General features: G+C 39.3%; 1 protein-coding gene across 3 annotated transcripts; it reads left to right on the top strand.

Annotated features, from left to right (window-relative positions):
• The first annotated feature begins 491 nt into the window (after positions 1–491).
• On the top strand, positions 492–26413 carry LOC147165806 (guanine nucleotide-binding protein subunit beta-4). 3 transcript variants are annotated; one of them, XM_086089914.1, is made up of 12 exons: positions 492–663; positions 6275–6367; positions 13732–13945; positions 14144–14182; positions 16010–16116; positions 16349–16363; positions 19085–19148; positions 19268–19430; positions 19556–19622; positions 19791–19992; positions 21100–21316; positions 22227–26413. In XM_086089914.1, exons 3-12 carry the CDS (start codon positions 13889–13891, stop codon positions 22331–22333), a joined length of 1038 nt encoding a protein of 345 aa, XP_085946040.1. In that variant the 5' UTR covers positions 492–663; positions 6275–6367; positions 13732–13888; the 3' UTR covers positions 22334–26413. The 3 variants fall into 3 exon arrangements, with proteins under 3 accessions (XP_085946040.1, XP_085946042.1, XP_085946041.1); XM_086089915.1 differs by lacking the exon at positions 492–663 and having other exon boundaries at positions 6367–6447; XM_086089916.1 differs by lacking the exons at positions 492–663; positions 16349–16363 and having other exon boundaries at positions 6143–6367.
• The last annotated feature ends 405 nt before the right edge of the window (positions 26414–26818 follow it).

Genomic DNA, 26818 nt, shown 5'->3' with positions numbered 1-26818 from the left:
TTCAAGAATGTGATTTTGTTTTTTCTTTTTACATGAGAGCAGAGCAATAACGTGGAGACTTGACAGGACCAAAGTCAACCAACAAAACAAAAAATATTCTACAAAACACCCTATAAAGTACAAAGGATAAGAAGAGCATATAATTAGGAACATTCCCTCCCAATGTCGAAGTGTCTGTTAAAATAAATGAAGGCCAACTTCTTTGTTAATAACTCTGGGGACTAATCATTTTTAACAGCCCTTGACCTCCATCATGTGCAATTTGTGCAAAACACAAAATTACCTTCAATCCCTGGCACTCCCATACTAATACTATTATTACAGCTATCCACCGTTGAATTTGGAATCAGTAGCCATTATATTAGCAACAGAATGCCATCCATTAATAACTGCACTCTTATGGAAGCACGCCACTGTCCCTTTAACAAAAATACTACTCCATCTTCTATGCCTCCCATATGCTCACTCTCCCACTCAGCAGCCTCATACTCCAGCTCTGCCTCTCTCTCGCACGCGCGAACACACTCTCTCCATTTACTGCTCCTCCCTGAAGCTTCCACACGTCGGCAAAAGGAAGACCCAAAACCACTGTGCACTTTCAAGTCAATGACATTAAGGACCTACAAAAGAAAACACCCACTTCCTGTGCAGTTCTGGCAATAGGTAAGACGGCTCTGAATTGTTCCTGTTAAATTCAGCGCTGCATTTTTGCCTTTCATTCCATCCATAGCTTCTCGTTCAGCATAGAGATGATTATTCCTGAAAGTATCTTTCTACGGTATGAAAGTGAAACTAATTGGAACGAAACCAAGATGAGCTATGGCAAGAGCTTTGAGAAGAGGGTGACATTATTACATCTGCATTGCTCAATGTTTCCTTCAAAACGGTTACTGATGTATGATTCACTTCTCTGGAAACATAAGAGCACGTTGGTTCATGTTTAATGTCGTTTGTTGCAACTCTGAGAGCAGAAGGGTTGGAAATTCCCTACAAAATACTCACTTCACTGCGCATTCAGTTGTAACAATCCTTCGGGGTTTTGACATGAATGATTAAAGACAGAAGAGTCTCTTTGCATGTTTTCATTTCAGAGTTACGGGTTACCACTTGCTAAGCCATTTTATCTATACTATTGGTTGGATCACTTAAAGATATTTATCGACGGGTAGTAGACCACCTTTGAGATTTATACCATTTTCTCTAGCTTACCAACAGCAGTGTTGCGGGTGAGCTGGGGTCACCAGCCAATTGCACGACACATTTTTAGACAAACAACCATTTACACCAGGGGTCTCAAACGCTTGAGCTAGAGTGTGGGTGTGTCTGGACCACATCAAGTATTCCACCAAAAAGGGGTTCAACTTTGTATACAAAAAAATAAATAAAAGTATGACTAATCCAATCTTCTCAATCTTTATAACAAATCAGAACATTAGCAGTTCTTTAAAATGTGGACAAGATTGGTGACCCGGTCCTTTCTATCATCTCATCTCACTGGCACCAAAAAAAAGCGGCCCTGGGATTTTGACTTGGTTCAGTTTGCTGTCTATGTTGTAAATTGATTAATGGTCTTCTCCCTCTCTTGGAGTAAAATAGACGAAAATACAAATTAAATAGCACAGTGTCCCAAAAGACGTCGGCCCACTGGGCATCTGCCCTGTGCGCCAGATGGCCAGTCCAGCCCTGCATACTCCTCAGCATGTCGAGTTGAGTAATGACATCTGATTTCTTGAGCACCCCAAATTTCTCTGTGAATTCAAGACATGTTGAAGTGCCCCTGTGTTCAAAAACATAAATATCTATCTCTTGTTTTTCTTGAAATTCACTGTTGTTGTCACCAATCTGTCTCTTTAAGCCTGAGCTATGGTAGCCCATAATTGATAATAAAAAATAAAAAAAAGTCATTAGTGCTGCAATAAAGAGGTGGGGGCCGCACTAATATTAAACTTGGGGCCACAAAATGTTATCATGCAAATGATAAATGATGAGGAGTTTGAAACCCCCATACCTACATTCATAAAGCATCCCTGACTCGGAGTGACTCCACAATTGGCGTCCATCTTGCCAATCTTGTAATTTCACCACATCACGAGAGACATTATCACAGAAATGATGAGGGCACTTCACTAAACCTTTGTTTGGATAATCTCTCATGTGCCAACAATAGAACTGAGATTAGACAAGAAGCTGTCAAAGGGAGACAACGTACAGTAAACTGTCATCTCTACACCTGAATGAATGACATTGTGGATTTATTTTTATTTTTGGTTGACCACAGTGTGACGAGCAGGTGTTTGTGCAACCAGCGGCATGTGATCTGACATTAACAAGGAAGTAGTTGACAACGAATGTAACAATGATCTCGACCATCACACTGCACTGCACTCATCCTCACTCAACCGTGTTTACGTGTGCTATCACTTCATAACACGACACTGCTTTGCTGTAACCTTCCCGACTTCATCGCTTATTTCCAATCGTTCTGCTTGTTGTCGTGATCATGCTGCTCGTTTTGATTATGCAGAGTTTTATTCTATGCTGCACATTGAATGCCCATGCATAAGCAAGCGTATCGTGACAAAGTCCACTTTGTTCAACGGTGCTGGGGCCAGGGAAGAATAATGTGCGTGAGGAAGGCATGGAATGTTCATAATAGTAAAAAATTATAATTTTTCAATCTGATTTTTGGTGCCATCATGACAATGGTAATTTTCAAGGTTATAATAAGATGACCAAAACCAATATGTAAATAAAATCTAATAAAAACTTGCTTGCAGTCCACAAGCTGCAGTGTTTGAATAAAGATGGTTCAATTTGTGCTTGCCAGCCAACAAGTTAATGCTTTAAACGGTCAACCTTAATTTAACTCTGAAAGAAGCAGCGAGTCGAGCACAACACACATATTTTAAGTCACTTCACACTCTTGAAGACAGTTCTTCTCTCTCTCACTCTCTCTCTCTCTCTCTCTCTCTCTCTCTCTCTCTCTCTCTCTCTCTCTCTCTCTCTCTCTCTCTCTCTCTCTCTCTCTCTCTCTCTCTCTCTCTCTCTCTCTCTCTCTCTCTCTCTCTCAATAATCCATTATGCATACAAGCTCTGGCTCTCCCAGATATTTCTCCTACCTTCTTGACGTCAGTAGCCATTTGTGAGGGTTGCCCTGGCAACGGCCAGCCTCCCCGGGCGATGTCTGGTGGATAAGACAGCCCTGATAAAGCCTTTTAAGGTCCTGCTGTTGCTACACCTTTTAATTGCCTTTGATGCAGTGAAAATATTAAATGGCGGTCAATTGGACCTGGCACCACATGAGGCACAAAAAGAAATCTAAAATAAAAATGTCAACAAATGATTTTAAAACGCATTTAAAATTGTGTCCCATTATCTCAATTTAATCATTCACCCATTTGTATTTTTTTTGTCTGTTTAGTCACGCATTGTTTTTATTTGTTATTTTTTATATAACAACAAAAATGTTACTTGTGAACTACACTTATGTACACATTGGCAGGTCACATTCAAATTCATTTTTATTAGATGCCAAAGTCATTTGCCTTCATACAAACCACCATCAAGAATACTAAGAGGAAGCATGCCTACACACTTACACGCAGCCTTTCTCAGTTTTTGCTTAATAAATAGAAGGCATTGTAATGTCAGCTTGTGTTATTTCATCCAAAGCCACAAAACTGCCACAAATTCAAATCATTGGCCGTTACTCTGCTTGAGTTTGCATTGATGCAAAATTCTGTCATACATTATGTGCTGCAGGTGACAATACAATTGAGCTACTGTACAACATAACCTGTCCAGGCTCCCAGATACTATTTATAGCCTAACCGACATATATATATGTGTGTGCGTGTGTGTGTGCGTGTATGTGTGTGTGTGTCCCAACATAGAGCTATTGATGTTCTATTTTTACAGTAACTATCTGCCCCCTCCCCTTTTGGTTGCCAAGCAATGGACCAGGGGACCTGATTGGGCAAAGATGTGCCTTTGGACACTGACTGGCTAATGCATTGAGCTGCTTTTCACTGAAAAATATAATAAAAAATGAATGAATGAATGAATACAAAAATAAATAAATAAATAAAATAAAAACCCAGAAGAGTTAAGATGTTCTGTATTCTTTTCCTTGAACTATTTTCTGGTGAAAAAATATGTGAGGTCGTTGCGTCGCAATAATTGAATTACTGGCAACCTGTTATTGCATCATATACATATTTCTTGCGTTGAGTAACTTCAGGCCTGATCTGAAAGACATGATGGCACTGTAGTTTTACAAGGTTTCTGCTTGTCCGGCTTGGTTATATCACTGTCCACACATGCAGGCTTAGCATTAACGATGACTAATATTTAATCTACCACATTTTATTTATTGGTCTTTTTATTAATCCATAATTAAACAAATGAATCAATAATGATTGTAGATTTCTTTTTTAAATGATATACACAACACGGTATCTCACTAATCCTCATTTTGTTTGTAAAGGCAAATCATTTTGACACACCTAAACTACTGCTGGGTGTGAATTCAATTAGACTTAATCTGACCCCATGCCACTTCGAAAGGAAACCAAACGCTGGGAAACTTTCATCTTCCTAAGATTGATTATAGCTCGTGCAGAGATATGGAAAAGCCTACTCTGCTGCTCCCTTTCATTGGTGCCATTAAAAATTCATCCTAACCTAATGGAAAGGGATCCCTTTCAATGGACCAGATGCAGTCCAGCCGTGATGTGCCATTGTGTGACTTGGCACAGCTGTCCAAACTATATTTGACCATATATCTTTTGAACCTGAATATTTTGGGGGAACAAACTGTAGCAACAAGTGCATTTTAGCTGGTAACTTTGGTTGTTCATTCCAGCTCTGAAAAATATTGTGAACTCAAAAGAATCCTCAGAAATCAAATTGAAACGATCCAAAGTCAAATGTTTTTCAATAAGCGGAGAGCTTCCTTTCACAGAGTTGACGCCATTTTGACTTGTGACGTAAGATCGGAATTGCCAATAGCAATCTGCCTGCAGAGGCAAAAGTGCGATATGAACAGAAATTGGACGTAATCAGTCGGATGTCCTTACACATACGTTTATTAGGGCCCTATTGTATTTTATTTATTTATTTTAAATGAGAGAATCAAAACCGCGTATGTAGCCTATACAATTTAGTTCTTAGGTCACCTGAATATATATTTTGCTAATAATGTAAAAACTGTAACATAGAAAATGAGAATGTGTGACGTGCGAGCTAAAACACATGTCAAAAGACTAGCATATGGCACGGTAGCTAGCTGTGGTGGTTTGATCTTGGGTTGAGTTAGCCTGACCAGCCACTCTATACCCTCTTTTAATATTCTATATAAATAGTAGGACTTTATTGCATCAATAATTTCAGCAATTTGGACAATTAAGAGTAAATTTTCGCCTAGTTGTATTTAATTAACCTTTATACTTGCCCCCCTGTTGCTAAGAAATAACGGGTAAATGTCACTGAGGAGATTTTCTCAGTCATTCAAGGTCCATGGGAAAAATATGTAATGATAATTTAGTTTTCATCATGTTATGGTTGGAACATTCAACCGCACACCAACTTTTAGGCATGATTTTCCGAGTGGTAGCCAGTCGCAGGGAATACGCCGTTTGTTTTCACCGTATTGAATTGCAGAAATATCAGTAATGCCCGGATGTTCATAATTGCCCATTGCTAATCACTGTTGTTTATATTTCTGAAAGTCTTATTAAAAGCAAATCTAAGGTATCGCACTTTCTTCAGCTTTGATTGAACCAATGATTTAAGCAGCCAGTCTGTATTTAAATGTAAACAAATCCGTGTTTAAACTTGACTCGGTGTTGTAACCAGTTTTGTAGATTTAATATTTGCTTCCTGTATCCTGGTCGCTTCCCTTTTCATGAGGGGAGCTAACAGACTGTACCATTTGCGCACAGGGTACGCTTTCATTTTTTTCAGCAATTTTCCTGCGCTATAGGAACTGATCTTGTTGAAATTAACCCACGCTGAAAGAGTACATCACATTTAATCATTTCGATAAATTCCGCTATACTATGTTATTTTTGTTCTGGAAATCCTCGACACGCAATTCATCCCCACGCACCCCTTCTGCGTAGGCTGTTGCCATGTTCCCACTTTCATGGGTGTGGTGATTAGCTTGCTTGGAGAAAATTTTGACAAATCTGGCCACAGTGGCGCCAGCTCCGGAGCAAGGAAACTTCCTAAATTTTCTCAACACAACCTCCTTTGCGTTTTTCTCCACTCGCAGCTGGGACTATGATCATCTTGTGACCGGCGTGACACGGACTGTAAGGACGGGCAAGACTACAAGGGGGAGGGGGAAAAAAAGCTGTTTTTCCAGGTAAGGACGTGCTGTTTCGTCTGACAACGCCGTGCTTGGTTCCTGCTTTTTAGTCGCGACACTTTCATCTTGTCATAAAGGTAAACAACAGGGCTTTTAACCACTCGTAAATTGCCACCGAGTAACTCTTGACATAAATGTACCCACGCCTCCGGACTCTTGTTTGTTTCTTGGTGGATTGGCTATCGACTACTATGCAGACGGCCCAATTCCAGTCTGTCAAAATGACACTCGTATGGAACCAAAACTCTATAGTAGATCCATACTGATGCATTGCGTGCTAGTAGTGACAACACACCAGTTTCCCCCCCCTAATGTATTGGCTCAACACCCCACGTCCCTTTTCCTTTTCCATATCTGTTCAATATAACGCCGAGGCCGCCTCCATCCATCCGCGGCCACTGCGAGCGCGGCGGCGATTTTTCTTTTCCTGTTTTTGCAATGTGTTGCTTGGATCAGGAACTTCTAATGACTCATTTTTTTTGGATACATCAGTACAGTATCATCCTTTAATTGAATGTTGTTCATGGTTTCATGGATCAACAGCTTTCCAAGTCTTGAGTAGTTGCTCAGTGGATACATTTCTGGACGTGCAGTTTTCATTTTTTAATTGTTCTGTTATCTAGTTACGAGATTAGCAACAAGTGGGTCGTGGACAACCGGCAAAAATTGCATGTGTTTAGTGCTGTCACTCTGGAAACTAGGGGTGTGAATTGCCTAATACCTGGCGCTTCAATTCGTATCATGATTCATAAATCACGATTCGATTTGATACTGATTAATCCAGATACAAATTTATAAATTGATTATTGCAATTAAAAAAATTTTTTTTTTACTAAAATTTAGAAAATACTAATCAGTAAATTTGTACATGTACACTGTAAGATTTGTATGAAAATGTATTTATTTATCTGAAAATTCAGGCTTATAACTGAGCCACTGCATTTAACAAACAGGTTGCAGTCTGTTTCATGTTTGAACAGCACTGAAATAAAATATTAAGGCTTAATGTTCCACTAACCCTAAGTAAGACGTTTTGTTGAGTATTCCCATAAAAAAATCGATGTTTAAAAATCGATTAGGCCGCATATCGAATCGATTCGAGAATTGCGCACTGTAATATCGCGATATATTGCCAAATCAATTTTTTCCTAACACCCTTGATAGAATCCTACAAAAAATCGATTATCCTATCGCTTATTCAATCGAATAATCAAGTGCTTTTTAGGACGTTCAGAACATCCTTTTCTGTGTTTTGGGCAGCTTAATGTGCTGTATTGTTTTTCACAAAAAAACACTAAGTAAGTCGGTGAGTGTTTTTTAAGCAGAGAAATAACATCTGTCATTCTGCCACTAGATGGTGCACTAACAGTAGAAATAAAGATCAGATCACAGCTGCATTCAATACTGCGTCCATCTGCACAAAAAAAAAGAAGAAAAAAGTCTGTGCATAAAACATGGCCCAAACATGGTTCCGGCAGAGCTTTGAGGCAGAAAATTTTAATCGATCGATTTTTAAAGTTGACTTATCCAACGTGGTTGACTTTTTCCCGCCAGCCCCACCTGTGCAGTGGTGCCTTGACGTACAAGCTGTTTTTTTCGCGACCACACTCATAACTCCAAAAACTCGTACCTCAACTTGTATTTGTCTATTAAAATGGAAAGAAATGCTATTCATCCATAACAGCCACACATTAAAAGTGCATTGCGGAGTTTGTCACTTTTTTTTTTTTACTTGTTACTGCCACCTCTGGCCTAAAACGTAACTGCAGCCTCCATGTCAAGCTTTTGCATGAAAAAATGTGTAATGAAATGCTAAAATGTTAGGCTGAGTACACACACACACACACACACACACACACACACACACACACACACACACACACACACACACACACACACACACAAAGCAATCTGGCTATTTTTGTCCCGATTTAGTCCCTTCCCAACCAAGGACGTCAAACGACTGACAATCTTGTGTTCTATAAGATTGTCTTCTAAGATCCTTATGTCTGAGGTGTTTTCAGAGTGGATTTGTCCCAATAATATGGTACAAAACGAGCCTGGTCCGACAATCTTAAATATTCAGGCCTGGCTACACTAGAAAGATCTGGTATTGGACCTTTTTTTAAACCGTGAGGTATTGCAGTACTCTTGAACTACTGGTGCACCATGCAACCCTAGTATGACAGTGTTGTCAGTTTAAGATGCCTGCGGTGGTTATTTGAGAACATTTCACAATGTGGTTATTATTGTTGTATTGGTATTTGTCTAAGTTATTATTATTATTATTTTTGCAATCGCAGAAACACTGAGAATGGTCACTGTTTATAGTTGGATCACGTTACAGTTTTGTAATTTTGTGTTTGACAATACCTGAGATTAAAACCTGGACATAAAATGGGATACATTTCTTTAATTTTGATGAAATTACGACTGAAAAAACAAGCTTTTTAGTTTTGACTTTGGTGTTGAAGTATTCTATTATATTTATTGTTAAGCATTGTCTGCCATTATTCATCTTGCTACATTTTCTTTTGCTTCATACTGTGACAACTACATTACACATGACACAGTTGATGCTCTGTATGTACACCACTATGGATGTGGTTCGAAAACATTTTTACTGCCAACAATGAGGGCAAAGGAATCTGACATAGTGGTTCACTCGTGTAGTTTCCGTGTGGTCAGTGTGAGTTATTTTCTCAGTCACTGACAGCGCGAATCAGCAAAATTGAATGGTTGTCTTGTCTATCTGAACAGTAACTGTGTAATTGACTGGCAACTAGTCCAGTCTAGAAAGTGGTAAGTGGATACATGGAATTTGACTTGGGATTTTGTAGGGCTACAATTAATCGGTCCACTGCATATTTACAATATACAAATACATTTGCCATAGGGATGTGATCAAGTATTTGTATCGTTTTGTGCTTCCAGCCGTGAAAGACTTTAAGAAATGCCTAAAATGCATGGACAACCATTCACTCTCCCATTCACACAGTCACTGAGATGCCATTACCATTACACCATTAGTGACTGGGGGGAAGAAAAAAAAAAGTACGATTAGTAGCTATACATGTATTATTGTTTTGTGTTTGGAGTGGTAAAACCAAAACAACACATAGTTCTATAATTTGATGTTTCCCAGGTAGAGGTGTGTTTACTCGCCTTAAAGTACACAAGCATATAATGGCTTACGAGAAGTGCTACCCGCCTTACTGGAAAATGTGCTCACTGGAAGCACACCAAGCATTTCTTCCATTCTCTGGATGTTTGGACTAGTCACGAACAGGTAATCTGAACACATTTGTTTTCACCTGGTTGGTTTGCCCTACAGTCACCAGTTTTGACTGACTCGACCTTTGCCATTTGTCAGTTGCTAATTGCTAAAAGGTTCTCTGACCAAAATAAGGTTATGTTTGACTATCTAAATATTATGATGAATAATATGGCGAATGGTCTCTATGGCATCTACCAACATGATGAAGAGAATTTGAAAAGTCTGTTGGGGTGCAGCAAAGGCATACATAGGTCATTCAAAAGCTGGTTGACTTTAAACTTTGAGTAGCCTACAGGTCATTTTGTACTTGACCAAAAAGTATATTGTTCAAGAAAAAAGTGTTCAATATGTAGGGATGCAGATTGCATGGGGTTGATGGTTTTTTTTTTTGTACTTGTAGTATTGTAGTATTAAAATAAATACTTAGTTTTTAAATCAAGTAATAATCATGCTAGGGGCTGTGCAATTAATCAAAATTAAATTATGATTTAAATTACACACCACAATTGCAGACTTGGCATAATCGTAAAAAAAAAGAATATTAATATAGCAATTTTGAGTTATTTTGAGGTACGTGCGTGGTATGCTGTACTCCTACTCCAAGTTTTTATTAATAGACCTGCAAATGGCAATTTCATTTTTTTTATTTGTCTTTATATTTTTTACATTAAAACATTTTTTTGTTTTGTCCCCCCCCAAAAAAAATTGTTTCATTAAATGTGATTTCAATTATTAACAAAAATAATCGTGATTAATATTTTTTTTCATAATCGAGCAGCCCTAAATTGTGATTTCACTATCAATCAAAATAAACATCATGATTAATTCTTACGTAATGGCCCAGCCCGAATCAATGTGGCATCCATGTTATTAAGGATCTGTTTATGTGTGACTCTCGAATGAATTATATTATTTGTACAACTGCATTTCAACAAAGCCTCCAAGGAACTGTGTGCACATTACAGTCAGTGTGTTTATTTAAATATTAGTCCTGGTGAGTGTCTGCCTGGTTGGACTGACGCTGACCACACCATCATTGCAGATCTCTCAGTGAGTTGTGCCAAGCAGTAGGGCTGTGCAGATCGATCCAAGTATCGATAGAACCGATACTAACGTGTGAGTATCAGTATCGGATCGATACCAGAGCGCTAGTATCGATATAGTACATTTATTTATTTATTTGGGTTTCTCATGGGTCCCTCGTGCAATCCCTTTGTAGCCCACGCGCGTGGGCGGCACTGGCGGTAACAAATAATTATTTTTTACAGTGAATGACATAATATGACAATGAGTCATATTATACTAGTTGATATGTATACTAGTTGAGCTAGGTATTCGTGGAGTACAATATGTAAGTATTGTTTATGTAATGTGACTAGACTAGAGGAACTTCGGTGGGTGCGGAAGAGTGACAGGGACTGAGAATATGAAGATTATTACTACGTTGCAAATTTAAATAACAGCCCTGATATTCTTCCGTTGAGGATATTTTTATGGCATGTTTAAGAACGTCACAAGAAAGTCTTAATTTGTTTTTTAAAAAATTATTGAATAAGACAAATGATTTAAAATACCATAATATTTTATGAACCTAAAAGTAGTTGATATCGGTATCGGCGATATTGGAAGTGCCACCAGTATTTACAAAATCTCAAGTACCGCGCAGCACTATTTCCTATGGCTGGCAGCGACTTGCTAAACAATGGCCATGTCCAAAACACAGCCGCAGTGCCACACCTCAGAGGACTTTAATTATGCCTGGTAGTTTTGTTTTCATTTTAAGTCTTGAATACTTTCACTTATTTGATCTGTGTTGGATTTCAGGGCTGGTCATACTACATCACCGCAAGGTGCTATGAATGACGCGGTACTTTGAATGACCTGTAAGTACGTCGTCGAAGGATTGTACGTCACAGATTACCCAGTGCCAAGAGCCTCTCTTCGGGGGAGTTGCGTCAGCCAGAGGAGAGAGCGTGACGTCTTTCCTGGGCAGCTGAAACCATTTCATTGCTTGGCCACACTGATGCGTCATTACAGTCTGATACGTCTTGAGCTGCGAAAAGCCGGTCTTGCGTTCCAAGAACAAGTTATGGAACTTGAAATGCAGCTTGTGTGAAAACAATTTGGCGCTGTTAAGAACCAACAATGATTTTAATCCAAACAGCCCCCCCCCCCCCCGCCTTTCTTGACATTTGCTCGATTTCCTGCACAGAAGTGGAAGGGAAGGGATGGACTGTAATTGTTGAATTATAGAAAATGGAACTGAAATTTTAATCTCAGAGGGTTGTCTTAAAGTGGGCGGGGAACTTTTTAAGTGCTGTGTGACCCATATTTAGGCTCCCCAAGGTATTTTAGACACATACACGTAATGATGAGGAGTCTGACACCAGAAATAGTTCAGCTGGAATGACTTGCTGAGACCTCCATCTTGTCCTATTCACAACTATCCTTTTTTTGGACCAACTCCATTTGTACACTCCTAATTTAATGGCTCTTCTTTGGCCCCCTAAAGATTCCTGGAAATCAGCTAAGTAGTCTTTGCATAATCCTGCTTCATGATGTAACTGGCTGTGGCACAAACGTTATACAGTATAAGGCCCCATAAATAAAGAAAGCTTAGGCAATCAATGCTAAATTCAACGTGGATGCTTCTTTTTACACGGAGAGATGTTTGATCTTTTTCGCTTCTGAGACGCTTGCCTCCATTTAGCATGTGACCTTCATTTTGCAGAATTAAATATGAAGACAAAAGACATAGAATAAAGAAGAACTTTTCATTCAAAACATTCAATTATTGGTGTCCACAGTCCCTAAATTTGCGGTGTTGTGATACTGTCCTCTTTTACACAGAGAATACTGCAAAACGAATGTACACCATTGACTTTTAAACAGACTCTGGTGAAGCAGGACATTTCCACAACTGTGTGTGCTTTTACTCAGTGACACAGCATCCTCCCTCAATCAGATAAATTGATGAGTGACAATCCAACTGCATTCTAATTCATATTGTGCTTGTCGAATATGAATCAGGCAGCAAAATCCACCCCCTTTTTGCCATCTAAGGGGGCGGCCATTTTGCCATTTTCTGTCGACTGAAAATGACATAACAGATACTCAGGGCTCAGGTAACAACCAATCATGGCTCAGCTCCAGAAAACAGATGAGCTGTGATTGGTCGTTACCTGAGCCCTGAGCAACTATGATGTCATTTTCAGTTGACAGCAAGTGGCAAAATGGCCGCCCCTGAGATAGATAAAAATGAGTGGATTTTGCTGCTTAACTCATATTCATTTGTTTCACAAATCTAATTTACACAACTTTAAAACTTTCATTGTGCACAGTTGGGTTAATGGAGTTTTACTCTGTAAAATATGCGCAAGGGTGTGCTGCGCTCATGGTCGGTTTACTTCCTGTGTTAAAATGTAAAACTCAAGGCTGGTTTGGAACTGCGCTCCATTAACATTACATTTCATACAGCATGGGAAACGTGGAAGTGATCAGTAAGGCTAGCGGCGTCTACTGACAGAACACAACCACCAATCAGCAGCTGGCAAAATGTTAGCGATGCTCTGATTGGCTGAATCAGTAGATCCGTTTATTTTCCTGATGCTCAGGATTTAAACTCTAAACAATGCTGTGAAATGCCAACAGATTGAAAATTAATAACGCTTACCCCCCCCAAAAAAAGAGAAAAAGATGGAGGTGTGTAGCTGTACAAAAAAAGATAGCACCAAGTGTTGTGCGACGAGATGGCTGTCAGGCCTACTGGAATGTCAGAAAAAGGGCAGAAAAATGCCTACCTTTTATGAACAGTGTGAAAGGCGCCACTGTGTTGCTGGCAAACTTGTGCTGTATGTGGCGATACAATGCAACAGAGTGTTTTAAAGGTCAGAGTGAGGCTCAGATGGCCTTTTTGAACCACGCTGGGGGTGTTTGAAGAGCCAGACCCCCCTCCAGACCTCAGCCCTGCTCCACCCTTTGCCGCTCCCCAAACAGGATACATTGCATTTTGTTTGATGGAAAGTATTAGTAACGTCCCATCTGTCTTCTGAATTTTAATTGTTTGACTCCCTTTTTCTTGCAGGTGTCGGCAGGCGAGAGCGTGAGGGTGTACGTGTCCGTCCGTCTGCGTGTGGGTGGGCGTGAGCGTGCATGTGAGTGTGCGTGCATTCGGTCAAGTGCATTTTCCTCGCTCGGTCAGCGTTTGGTGTGGAGTGTGACCTGAACACATCTGAGGCACGATGAGTGAGCTGGAACAGTTGCGGCAGGAGGCGGATCAGCTACGCAATCAAATCCGGGTACGGCAACATTGATATGCGTGCTCCTGAATGTGCGTGCGTGATCATCACACGTGAGCGACTTGTCCGCTCGCTGTAACGCAAGCACTTTCAGATGAAAACAGTGACACATGCCACATGTCTCTCCTGTTTTTTGTAACATACCGTACACGTATTGCCGTTTAAATTTTTTAATTTTTTTTTGTTTGCTTACTGCAGGATGCCAGGAAAGCCTGCAGCGACTCTACTTTGTCACAGGTAAGAGGCAGGAGGGAATAAAAACTGCATCTTTTGAAACATGGAACTGGAAAGTCAATTAAGATAACTGGAGAGAGACCGATATGTTTTTTTCAGGACCGATTATTAGTAGTCAAGGACGCAGATATAACCAATATTTGGAGCTGATATTCATTTCCACTAAAAGGGAAATTGGCATCAAAATTTGAAAAAATACAAACTCCAGCTCTTAATTTTTTGGGAATATTTAAGCATATGTTTATTTTAACCACTTTTAGGGTTTATAAAATATTTGAGTAATTTTTTTTTTTTTAATCTTAGTCAATAGACATCTTTTAAAAATCTGACAAAAAGTTCAGGGATCAGGGGCAGTAGCATGCTTTCAAAAGTTAAATAATAACTTAAGTAAATGCTCCCTATTGTGTTCTATAATAAATAAGGTTTTCTAGAATTTCAAAAGATCAGAAGTATAAAACATTTTTTTTTAATTATTTTAGTTTTGACTTCAAATAAAAACATAAGGTGCAGAGAGTTCCCAGGGTCAACAGCATCTATGAAATGTAATAATTATTCCCTGTTCCCTCCCCCTGATCACTTTTTAAAATGGATCTATTATCGGCCGTATGATTCTTGAAAACGGCACATATTCGTCAAAATGCTGAATATCGGCCTATCCCTAAATATAATAATTTGCTTGTTGTGTGTTATTAATAAATACAGTGGAATAGGGTTGCATGATATAGAAAAGACACCTTGTTGCCATTAGTAATTAAACAATACCGCATGTTTTTTTCTCAAGGGAGAGAGTGACAGAGCTTCAGTTTCAGAGTTTCAGAAACGCAGGCAAGACAAAAGGGAACATATATAATAATTTTCACTGCCTAATGTCATTTTGAATTAATAAAAATACAAACAATTTGAAGTGTATTGAATTGTCCTCTATGATTCCACTTAGGGATGTTTGAAAATGTTTTCCAGACCCGTCCCATACGAGTATTCAACTCTTCAGTAGTCACTAATACCGATACCAGTACTACTTTTTGTATGTACAAAAAATGAAATGATTCTAAATAAAGACCTATATATCCCAATACAGCATGTTACTTAAAATTTCATGAAATTAATGGCAATTTTCAATTCTTGTAATTTCTATTTTCTAATTCTATATAATAAAATGGCCACAAAAGGGCAGCCAATACTGGTATGGACCGCTGTGGCGAGTACCGATACTTTGAAATAAGACCGGGTATCGTCCCACTACCGATATTTGGTATCGGTAATTGCACATCCCTAATTCCACAGCTTTTACTGATGTTTTAGATTTTAGCCACGGTATCGTTTATCAGGTGGAGTGTCGGTCATAAATTTGGTATTGTAACGTGACTACAGTGGAAACCTAAATGTTAAACAAGCCATAAAATAAAAAAATACTTCTATAGGAAATAACGGAGATGAAAAGAATCAACTGTTGCGTTTTAGCAGACACAGCTATGATCTTAATTTAAATATTTGTATCATAAACAAACCACGAGGCCATGAATATAAAATAAATGAGATATGGCCTCACATGGTAGCAAAATCTTCTTTTCATTTACTCCTGTGGTTGGCTTGCATAATAGTTCAAAAAAGGTCATTTACTGCGTCGTGATTTGATTTAACGCTTGTCTAGAAGTGTTTTTGTCAGCGTGTAACTGATTCCGTGTTTCCTGATTGTTAATAGATACTGTTTCGAACGCAGCCTACGAGAGTATCCGGCGGTGTGTGTGTGTGTGTGTGTGTGTGTGTGTGTTTGCAGTGAGAAGTGTGTGTGTGTAGCCGTCAACACTCCTTCTTCTTGCGTTTTGCCAGATCACAGCTGGTCTGGACTCAGTGGGCCGGATACAGATGCGGACGCGACGCACTCTCAGGGGCCACCTGGCCAAGATCTATGCAATGCACTGGGGGAGTGACTCCAGGTAGTGGACTTCTTCCTCACACAAAGCAAATATTAGCTTGATTTAAACCTTGTGTGTTTTTTTTTTCCAGTCCATTTGAACTGAAGTATAGTATGTGGATATATTAGGCGTGTAAATCAAGTGATAACTACAGCATGTGTTTATGTGTATCAGTATTTTATGACTATATACAATTATGTGTGTTAAAATTTCTCTCTGTCCATCTGTCTCCCAATGCGATGCACTGGGCCAGTGACGGCAGTCCCAGGTGTGGGGCTAAATACAACCGCTACTACTAATATGACTAATACCACCATAAGTGAATGACACTGACACCTCCACTTCTACTTATTGTGTGTTAGCACACACACTCACACTCTCATTATCACCACATGGATGATGTTTGCAGCATCAAACACGATCGACCTTAAAGATGCAGTTTGACAACATTTCAAATACTTGAATGAATCCGAAATAGTCGCAGTCCAAACCGGTGGTCAGACTGTGGCTGCTCGCATTGATTTTCCACATCAGAAAAATAACAACATACAAACTGCGTTTTTAACTGCTGCACCAAGAATGATTATTTTTACATATGCATGCGGTCCCTGCAGTTATTTCCTACTTGAATTCCACAACCTTCCTCTTTTTATCTCAGGCAAATGTACTAACTATTTTTAACATCATTTGAATGGTTGAGATGACAACGTATCCAGCATGTGTTGCGCACCCTCTGTGTGATCCAGCGGGGAGTTTGTTTTTTTCCACAGCTACTGATATTTGTGCTCGGTGCCTCCCCGCTTGATTGTAGCACATCCCCATCAAGCCACTTCCTGTCCCTAGAGAGCAGGAAACATGCGGTCAGGGTGTTTCCGCATTAGGCGTCTCTTAGGGTGTCTCCTCTAGTTCTCTCCTCGTCCCTCTCATTTTCTTCCTCCTCTAGATTTCTCATATTTGCATTTTTTTTCTTTTTTTCTTGGCCAATCAAGGTTCCTACTTCTCACTTGTCAATAAATGCTGAATAATATTACATGAATCAGGACAATACAAGACTGAGCATGAAGGGAGCACAAGATGGATGCTTTCTGTCAGCACACTTTAAAATGTGTCTACACAGAACCATGGACTTGTATATGAATGGACTATCAATGCCGAAGCGAGAAGTGAAGCCACCGGCGGCCATCTTACGTTGCCACTCGTCGCGCTGACCTAACTTGAATGTATTGATTTCACTGATTACACGTTATTCACTGTATGTGCGACGAAACAAAAGTCAAATATTAGGGAAAAAAAAGAAGCTAAATGTAATCCTAACCTCTGTAAATCATAATGAGATAATAGACTCTAAAAGGTTGAGGCAAACAAGAATTTAGTTCGATTAGATTTTTTTCGATTCACTACAGTTCAATCCGATATTGATTAATTATGGAACATCAACAAAACAAAAAAAATATATATATATATATATATGGAACATCAATTCTTCTTCAATATCAAGGACATGATAAAAAAAAAAACCTTCACGAACATTAAATTCCAAATCAAATTTTGTGGAGGCAGTAACTGGTTTTAGTTTATTAATGAAAGTAACGTGTTATAATCACGTAAGTGTTACACAAACATTAGCATCAGCAAGGATGAGATGAAAATATATTTATAATTCTAATTCAATAATTAATCATAATAAAATATGCTGTATCGTTTTAAATTGCAATAAGCCAGGTCTTTAATAAATGTGAGAAAATACTTTTCAATTCATGTGAACAGTAAATTTCAAGATAAGAGAATGATACAAAAATATTTTACCTTTTAAAATTCTATTTTCTACGACGACGTATTATGGCCACATATAATTTATAAAAAAAAATTAGAAAGTGGGAGCAATATTCAGAGAAAAAATAAACAAATTTGCGACTTTATAAAGTGGCAAGTTAGCAAGTTTTTTTTTCTCAGAAACTTACGAGAAATACACATAGCGTACTACTCAAATGTGTCGGTCTGGTTTTTAAATAAGGAGATAGTCATTTCTTTATCAGACATTAACCATGATGTTAAGCGTTCACTCGTTGAAGTGTTGGGTACGGCCAGCGACAAAGACACCTCGCTTTACGAAGGTCCACACCCGAGGAGCAAGCATTTAAGTTCATTTATTAAAATGTATATTTACTTGTACTTTCATGTTTTCAGAATTTTTGTTTACACATTCATAAATTTTAGTATATTTTTTTTTTGTACAAGTATCTAAGTCGAATCTGTTGCTCTCCGTCCTTCACTTGCATTTACCTAAAGTATGCTAGCATCTGATTGGTTAGTGTTTAGTCAGCTGTACCTGTTGTCGCTCTAGCTGCTGTGTATGACGAGTAAGGTTTAAATTAAGAATGAATCTGTCTCCATCCTGCCTTTACATTTTATAAACAGTGCCGCATTAACCACCAACGAATCCTCACGTTAGACTATAGCTACGGTACGTGTAGTTGTCGTAAGTTTCAGATTTTTTTATTTCTGGCAAATTTGCCACTTTATAAACTTGCAAATTTGCCACCTTTTAATCTCGTTTTTTTAATTATCAAATTTGCGAGTTTTTTTTTCTTTTTTTGGGAGTATTGCCCTTGTCCTCTTAAAAAAATGTTTTTTAAACGTGGCCCTAATACGCCGTCATAATTTTCTTATGAATATTTGGGAAAAAGATATGAAAATAATCAATTCATGGTTTTATGAATCAATATCAGTCGATTTTTAAAACAATTATTTATTTATTTATTTATTTATTTTAACCCAGCCCTACATAAGATGGCTGCCCTCCAGCTTCAGCCCTGCGGGGGTCATTTCATTTGTTAGTCCATCCATACATGCGTCCGTGCACAATACACGCACGGTAGCTGCCTGCCATCGCTTTGAAAGCACCACATGCATGTAACCGCAGTACAATATGTGTACAATGCATGCACATTTGCCTCATCTTTTTTTTTTTTTCGTTGTTCTTTTTCAGGCTTCTTGTTAGTGCCTCGCAAGATGGAAAGCTAATCATCTGGGATAGTTACACCACAAATAAGGTCAGAAAACTCACCTGCGGTAGTAAACCGTTTTTTTTTTTCTATTATCGAAAAGATCACACCTTGAATAAATCCATTCTTGGCAGTGCTAATGATAAAAAGGCGATTGGTATCCACAGATGCATGCCATCCCTCTGCGCTCTTCCTGGGTGATGACGTGCGCTTATGCTCCGTCTGGGAACTATGTGGCCTGCGGAGGCCTGGACAACATCTGTTCCATATACAGCCTGAAGACCCGCGAGGGCAGCGTGCGTGTCACCCGGGAGCTACCGGGACATACAGGTGGGCAGGACAAATTCTTGCGGAAGAGCGTCGAAAATCAGTCCATAAGTGTCGTCGGAGAAATGTCATCATGAGTCATGTTGAAGTAGTTCCCGTGAGTCATGCATCAATCTGTCTCCTTTCAGGTTATTTGTCCTGTTGCCGTTTCTTGGATGACAACCAGATACTGACCAGCTCTGGAGACACTACATGGTGAGTGACTGAGCGTGCTTCTTTTGGAGGGCACGTAAAACGGCAATGAAGTGTCACCGCAGTGAAAGAGGAAATTGTATTTCACATTTGAAAATAAACCGGGATCCGCTATAAAGATGAATTGCTTTCGTTACTGAGGTCATGAATATCCCATGCTGTCACTTCCAGCGCATTGTGGGACATCGAGACGGGCCAGCAGGCCACAACCTTCACTGGCCACACGGGGGATGTGATGAGCTTGTCTCTCAGCCCGGACTACAAGACTTTTGTGTCTGGAGCCTGTGACGCCACCTCCAAGCTGTGGGACATCCGTGACGCCATGTGCAGGCAGTCTTTCACTGGCCATGTGTCCGACATCAACGCTGTCACTGTGAGTCACGCGCACAAACGCGTCTGTGTAGGAAATTCGCAACTAAAATGGTTCATAGGGAATTTTTTTTGTTTTGGGTTTTGATTGCCTGAGATTGCCTTTAGGTTGAAGTGTGATTCACTTTTTTACAGCTGACTTTTATAGTTTTTAGTACAGGATGATCAGACACGCCTCCAAAAGACATCTGGCATGGATTTTAAAATCATCAGGAATTTACCCTACTTTTTACTTACTTGTCAATCAGTGTATATTGCTTACTGTAAAGTTTGCTGCAAACATAGCTATTAGTGGTGTGAATTGCCGAGTACCTGGCGATTCGACTCCTATCACGATTCATAGGCCACGATTCGATTCGATACAGATTAATCCCGATGCGAATCTATAAATTGATTATTGCGGTTATTGTTATTATTATTATTATTTTTTTTACTCAAATTTAGAAGATACTAATCAGTAAACTTGTACATGTACACTGTAAGATTTGTATGAAAATGTATTTATTCGTCTGAAAATTCAGGCTTATAACTGAGCCACTGCATACAACAAACAGGTTGCAGTCTGTTTCATGTTTGAACAGCACTGAAATAAAATATTATGGCTTAATGTTCCATTAATATAACATTCTTCCATGCTTAATGTGTGAATCCTAACCCTAAGTATGACGTTTTGTTCAATATTCCCATAAAAAATTATGTTTAAAAATCGATTCGGCCACATATCGAATCGATTCGAGAATTGCGCGCTGTAATATCGCGATATATTGCTAAATAGATTTTTTTCTAACACCCCTAATAGCTGTCACGCATAACACATTTTTAACTGCGACGCAAAAAAAAACAAATCAGAAAAAAATCTTGTGTCACTTGTGTGTACCGGTAATCATTTATGTAAAATGGGATTTTTAATTTGAGACATTGAAGTGGTGTAAAATAAGAGAATTAGTCAATCTTACACAAACCTCACCTTTTAAGAAAACCCAAATATGATCCGGATCTGTACTCTACCTCATGCTGCATTGAAGGTACTTTTAACTTGGACAGAACCAAGTGTCTCGTGAAACCAAAATCTTCAAGTCATTCCATTTGCCCGTTTCCCTCCTTGCCGCAGTTCTTCCCCAACGGCAATGCCTTTGGCACAGGCTCAGACGACGCCACCTGCAGGCTGTTCGACCTGCGCGCCGACCAGGAGCTGATGATGTACAGCCATGACAACATCATCTGCGGCATCACATCCGTGGCTTTCTCCAAGAGCGGCCGTCTGCTGCTGGCCGGCTACGACGACTTCAACTGCAACGTCTGGGACACTCTGAAAGGCGAACGGGCAGGTACGTTGGGCCTTTTCATGGGCCGCACCACGAGAATGGACAAATCTCCATCATTAAGGCTTTAACGTTCACATTAAGACGGCCATTTAAAAAAAAAAAAAACGTTTATTTATGTATTTATTTATTTATTTGAGCATATAATCGTTTTTACCTTAAGTGTATGCGGGACTTGGTACAATTTTGGGCAGGCACTACAGACGCCTAACTACAAATAAGTCATTTTTACGTCATTTTCCCCCCATTTGATGTAGTGTTAAACCAGTGGTTCTCAACCTGATTTTTCAGCCAAGTACCCCCTAACCAGCGAAAAACGTTTTTGGTTTGGGGAAAAAAACCATGAGTGCGACGCCATCGTTATCTGATTTATTAAACTTTGGAACTTTGTTTGTACAGTGGTCTCTCTTAACCTATTTGGAAGATTTGTGCACATCAATATTATTATCACCACTAAGTGTCCTCCTTTAGGATCATAGTAAAAATCAGTTCTTAAAAAGAAGTCATTAATTTTCAATCACATTTTCAAATGACCCTACTGACAGATGATCCTAGATGGCAAACGACAGTTTGGGCCGAACCATTCTGGTTTGAGGGGACTGGGTTTTAGAACATTTTATTTCATTTACTTACGAAACAATTATTTTTTAAAAGATTTTTTGCATGGATGCTGCTTTTTTACATTTATTTTTAAATCTTTCGTACCCCCTGGACTGCCTTCACGTACCCCCATTTGAGAACTACAGTCTTAAACCAACCTACAATTGGTGGAAAATGTAGAATTGACGTCCACATTTCCCCACAAAAATCCACGAATGACCATTGAAACTATGCAACCCTCGAGTTAAGGGAAACCAATTGCGCTATGCCCAACTTGCCGTCGTTTGTATTCGACTTCCCTCTTGTTGTCACGCAGGCGTGCTCGCGGGCCACGACAACAGGGTGAGCTGCTTGGGCGTGACAGAGGACGGCATGGCTGTGGGCACCGGCTCCTGGGACAGTTTCCTGCGGATCTGGAACTAAACGAAGCCAACCTTCTCTGGGCTGTCCTCCATCAGCGCCCCCCCCCCCCCCCCCCCCCCAACGCAACGTAACATGGCTCATACAGCGCTGGAGCTGATGGTGTGTTCACATTGTCAGCCCTCTAAACAATCTTTTTACCTTTTGGTCCCCCCTACGCAGCAAGCTGAATATTTTCAAGCAGTCCAATCAAAAACAGTCAAAAGGATAAATTACTAAAACAAACAAACAAACAAAAAAACATCTTATTCTATAATTATGCGTGTCATTTGTAAATGTATATATAAAAAGACAGTGTGTGTGTGTGTGTGTGTGTGTGTGTGTGTGTGTGTGTGTGTGTGTGTGTGTGTGTGTGTGTGTGTGTGTGTGTGTGTGTGTGTGTGTGTGTGTGTGTGTGTGTGTGTGTGTGTGTGTGTGTGTGTGTGTGTGTGTGTGTGTATATGCATCATATATGCATATATAATGTTAATATTTTTTATTTCCACGTTTTTTTTTCTTACCATTTTTAGACTTTCGTCTTTTCTTTCGACTTTTCCTCATTATGTCAACCGTGTGGCATCAAGCCTCTCGGCCTGTGCGCCAGGTAGACGCTCCACAGAAAACACGATAATCGGTGACAGTGAGCAAACATCCAATGACGTTTAGAGGAAGAGGACCTTTGGCATTCAACAGCGCAGGAAGGAGCTGGCCATGCCTGTTTAGAAGGAATTGGCGGTCTAGTCAATGGAGAGCTGCGGTGGATTGTAAGTTGGGCGTCCAGACGCAAGGGCAGGCTTTTCCCAAACATTGTCAAGACCTAAATTAGAAATAATGTATTGCAATAGTATGGAGGTACAGTATGTGTGGGAATTCAACATTTGTCGCTGGCATAAGATAGATAACAAAGATTCAACAATAACTTATTAGAGTTGTGAGAGCATTCACTGGACTCAAGCTGAAAAAAAAAAATAGTGTGGCTTACATTCTCTGTGACAATCCCGACTCAATTCGGATAGAACCGTGGACCATTTTGGGTTCTGTCTGAGGAAGCCTGCTCCATCTTAGTCCACACAAATCAACAGCCTAGAAAAGTCATCCTATTTGGACTGTGTGTGTGGAAAGCGTTGCCTGTGCAGAACACATAGTGATGCGGACCACCACCAAGGACTGCAGCGACTCTTTTTGACTTTTTCAAAGAAAACACATCAAGGAACGTCACGTTCCGGTGTTGAACTGCATGGACCTGTCACGTGCCACAAAAAAAAAAATATCTTTGAACATTATTTTGTGCTTTTATGTTTATTTTCTTCACCCCAAAACAACTTTGTTGAACTGTTAATACTGCTCGTGGACAACGTGTTGAAGAGAAACGCTAGGATCGCACTCACAAGCTGCAGTTCAACAACTGAGCACATGTGACTTCACTTCCAGCAGGGGTGGGGAACCCATCGAAAAGCGACAAGCATCATAAATTTAGTATGACCCTAGGATAGGATAGAGGTTCCCCACCCCTGATTTACAACACATCCTCCCCCATGTCCCCTCCACCTTTTTGCTTCCACTGTGGCTCCTCTAAAGCAGGACTTCTCAACTGGTCTTCCCCAGTTTTACATGGCCTTTACTCGCCACCTACTTTTATTCTTATCATACCCTTCACATATAGCCATCAATTTCCCCCAAGGCAAACCTGAGAAAAATATTGCGGCACGCTCAGCAAATGAAAAATGTCACCAAAAGTTTACTGTACACTAGAAATGTTTCGAGTGAAATCGGGTCCTGGTTAGGTTAATTGAACCGTTGGCCATTTAGTAGGGGACCATTTTATTGATTCTATCACTATAGGCTGCCTTTATTATTATTATTATTATTTTAATCCTGTGTCCTTTATCTTTCCAGGTGGATTGTATATCAATATTTATGTATTTTTTAAACCACTAGTTGAGAAGCACTGCAATTAAAAAATAAAAAATAAAGTAAAATGAAAAACAAAAGTTGACATTAACATTGTTGGACCTATCATGTGTCATCTCAGGTGCCTGTGTCCAAATATTGGACACTTTCTGCCTTACATCCGCCTCCATCATCACCAAAAAGCGAAGTCTTGAACTTTTCCATCGGCCCACTTGAAGCACATTGTTACACTTGTGAACACGAAGGGGCACTTATAGTCGACAAACACGAGCCTGTGTGGAATCATTTAGACTTTTTCAACATTTTGGTACAATATTCTTCTTCACGCTTTGTGACAATTCATTAAGGTTCAGTCCATGAACACACAAGGATTCTATAGCCACCTTTTTGTTTCTTTGCATTCATGCAGTGGTTCTCAAACGTTTTACACATTAAAATACATTAGTGGCTGAGTCGGTCAAGAAGAGGTTTTGTTCCTAAAAATTATATTTAAAAGTTAAACACAACTGTGTTGTACTTGGGCAGTGATTCATGTCTGCCACGTTGAGGAGCACTGCATTAATGCGTTTATTTGAACAGAATGTTATTGTTAGCCCACTTAGCTTAATGTTACCATGGGAATCTCTGAGGTGTCGGTTGTGATATGTGAGTATGTGTATGCACTATTGACTTATTTTGTGTCGGACTGTCATTCATGGACCCTGAGCTGTGCCATTTGCTACAAGATGCTAACATACATCTGTTTAAAACAGTGTTTCCCAATCTTTATTGAACCACGGCACACATTTTACATTCGAAAAACTATCATGGCGTATTATCAAACAAAAATGTTGCAAAAAGTAGACATGCAGCCTCAATTAATATTCTAAAGACACTTAAATAAACTAAAAATAGATATCTGGCAGGCCATTGTTTGGGAATTACTGGTTAAACATTTTTTTTTTAAATAAAAAATGGGGTTTTGTTTTGTTTTTGCAATGCAATATGTACCTCCGTTAGCTTGTAGCCAATTAGCCTAGCTTAGCACAAAACAGCCTTTCACCCGAGCGCCTCTAAAGCAAACAAATGAATGTGTCACGGTGAAACCTCCAAAGTTGTTCCTATTTAAAAACTATTTGTTTTAATAAAACTAGAAGTAAAATTAATCATCTATTCAATATCTTAACGGGGGGAACATGAAGAGCTGCTTCATGCTAATCATTAGCAATCATTAGTAGTCAGACCCTTTCTGACCTCACAGTTGATATAATGGAACAATTTTGTGCTCTGTGGTTAACAAATTTACTTGCGTTGGTAGCACTTTATAGGTGTTGGACTTTGGAGGTAAATTATTTTAATTTGGTTGTAATGACAAACTACATAGCCTACTTTACTAGCACTGCTAGCTAGCTAAACTAACCAGCTCGTTAATGGCAACATTGATAATGTCAAGATAACATTTGGGAACGAAAAATGATTCCCAGTTAATTTCCTTTCTGGCTTTATGTTTACTTGGACAGTGTCTTAAATGAAATGATACTTTCTGAGAAACGCACCAAGTGTAAATGGGCTCATTTGTTCCGTTGCCAGTGATTGATTCGCAAGCCGACGACCATCAGAGCACGCAACTGTTTATACGTGTGAAAACTCAATAACAAAAGGGTGCTTGGTTTGATTTAATTTCATACTTTTGTATGTTCTCAATGTTTCAGTACATATTTAGATTATGAAGCTGTTGGAACAGCTTGTTTGGCGGGGAGGGGGGTTACCACAGCCTAAAAAAATAAAATAAATCTATACTGTAGTTTTCTACGTGAACACGTGTCAACCTCAGTGCCAACAACATACAATATACTTTTTGGAGTTATTCAAAATAACACATGCAGACAGTGCCATTAGCCCCCCCCCCTCCCCCACGGTCGCCACACTATCACAAATAATGCACTGCTTTTTTGACTCTGTGTTGCTTTGTTATCTCCTGTTTGTTTCCTGTTCTAAGCCAGTAATGACCAGGGACTTGGTGCCATGATATTTCTCTTACAGTGCTAGTGTGTGAAATAATCACTTACAGAATAATTTTTATAGTCTTTTTCACACCAGATCTCTTTTTTGTTTGTTTTTGTATTTGTACAGTGGCTTGGTGATACTGATATGTTGCCATGAGTTATTGTCATCAATAAATAATAATTAAAAAAAAATCTTTTGACAACTTAATATTTGGAACTTTTATGAATAATACTGTGACTAATAGCACAATCTGCCTGCAGGATAGTGAAGAGGCAGCCAACAGTAGATTTCATGACCAGTGCCCTGAGATAGGGGTTGTTTTATGCTCTCATTTTCAGTTTTTTTTTTGTGTGCAGGCATTTGACATGGGTCCTAAAAAGTGAGTGCAAAACTAGTTGAACAGCCAAGAGCTTGAAATCATTTCTAAGCTGCAGACGTCTCGATGGAAAAGATGGAGAGCTGCTGAAAATTGGAAAAGGAAAAAAAAAACTTTAGTTTTTGACATTCTTTGTAATTTTATGCAATGCTATTTTCTTAAACAGTAATATTAATAAAGTCTTGGGGGAGTCGAACGGATTAATGGGATTTCCATTCATTACGATAGGGAAAGTT

Source organism: Leptonotus elevatus, chromosome 11 (genome assembly GCF_054856555.1).
Source record: "Leptonotus elevatus isolate MCC_2025b chromosome 11, RoL_Lele_1.0, whole genome shotgun sequence".
Taxonomy (NCBI): domain Eukaryota; kingdom Metazoa; phylum Chordata; class Actinopteri; order Syngnathiformes; family Syngnathidae; genus Leptonotus; species Leptonotus elevatus.
The sequence above is the reverse complement of the archived record's forward strand: the minus strand, read 5'-3'. Positions and strand labels throughout refer to the sequence as shown.

What these genes read in the sequence shown, in the direction of transcription:
- LOC147165806 (XM_086089914.1), top strand. Translation starts at nt 13,889, where the DNA reads ATGAGTGAGCTGGAACAGTTGCGGCAGGAGGCGGATCAGCTACGCAAT. An exon ending in GCGACTCTACTTTGTCACAG is followed by an intron (nt 14,183 to 16,009) that starts GTAAGAGGCAGG and finishes GCGTTTTGCCAG; the next exon opens with ATCACAGCTGGTCTGGACTC. An exon ending in CCGACATCAACGCTGTCACT is followed by an intron (nt 19,993 to 21,099) that starts GTGAGTCACGCG and finishes TCCTTGCCGCAG; the next exon opens with TTCTTCCCCAACGGCAATGC.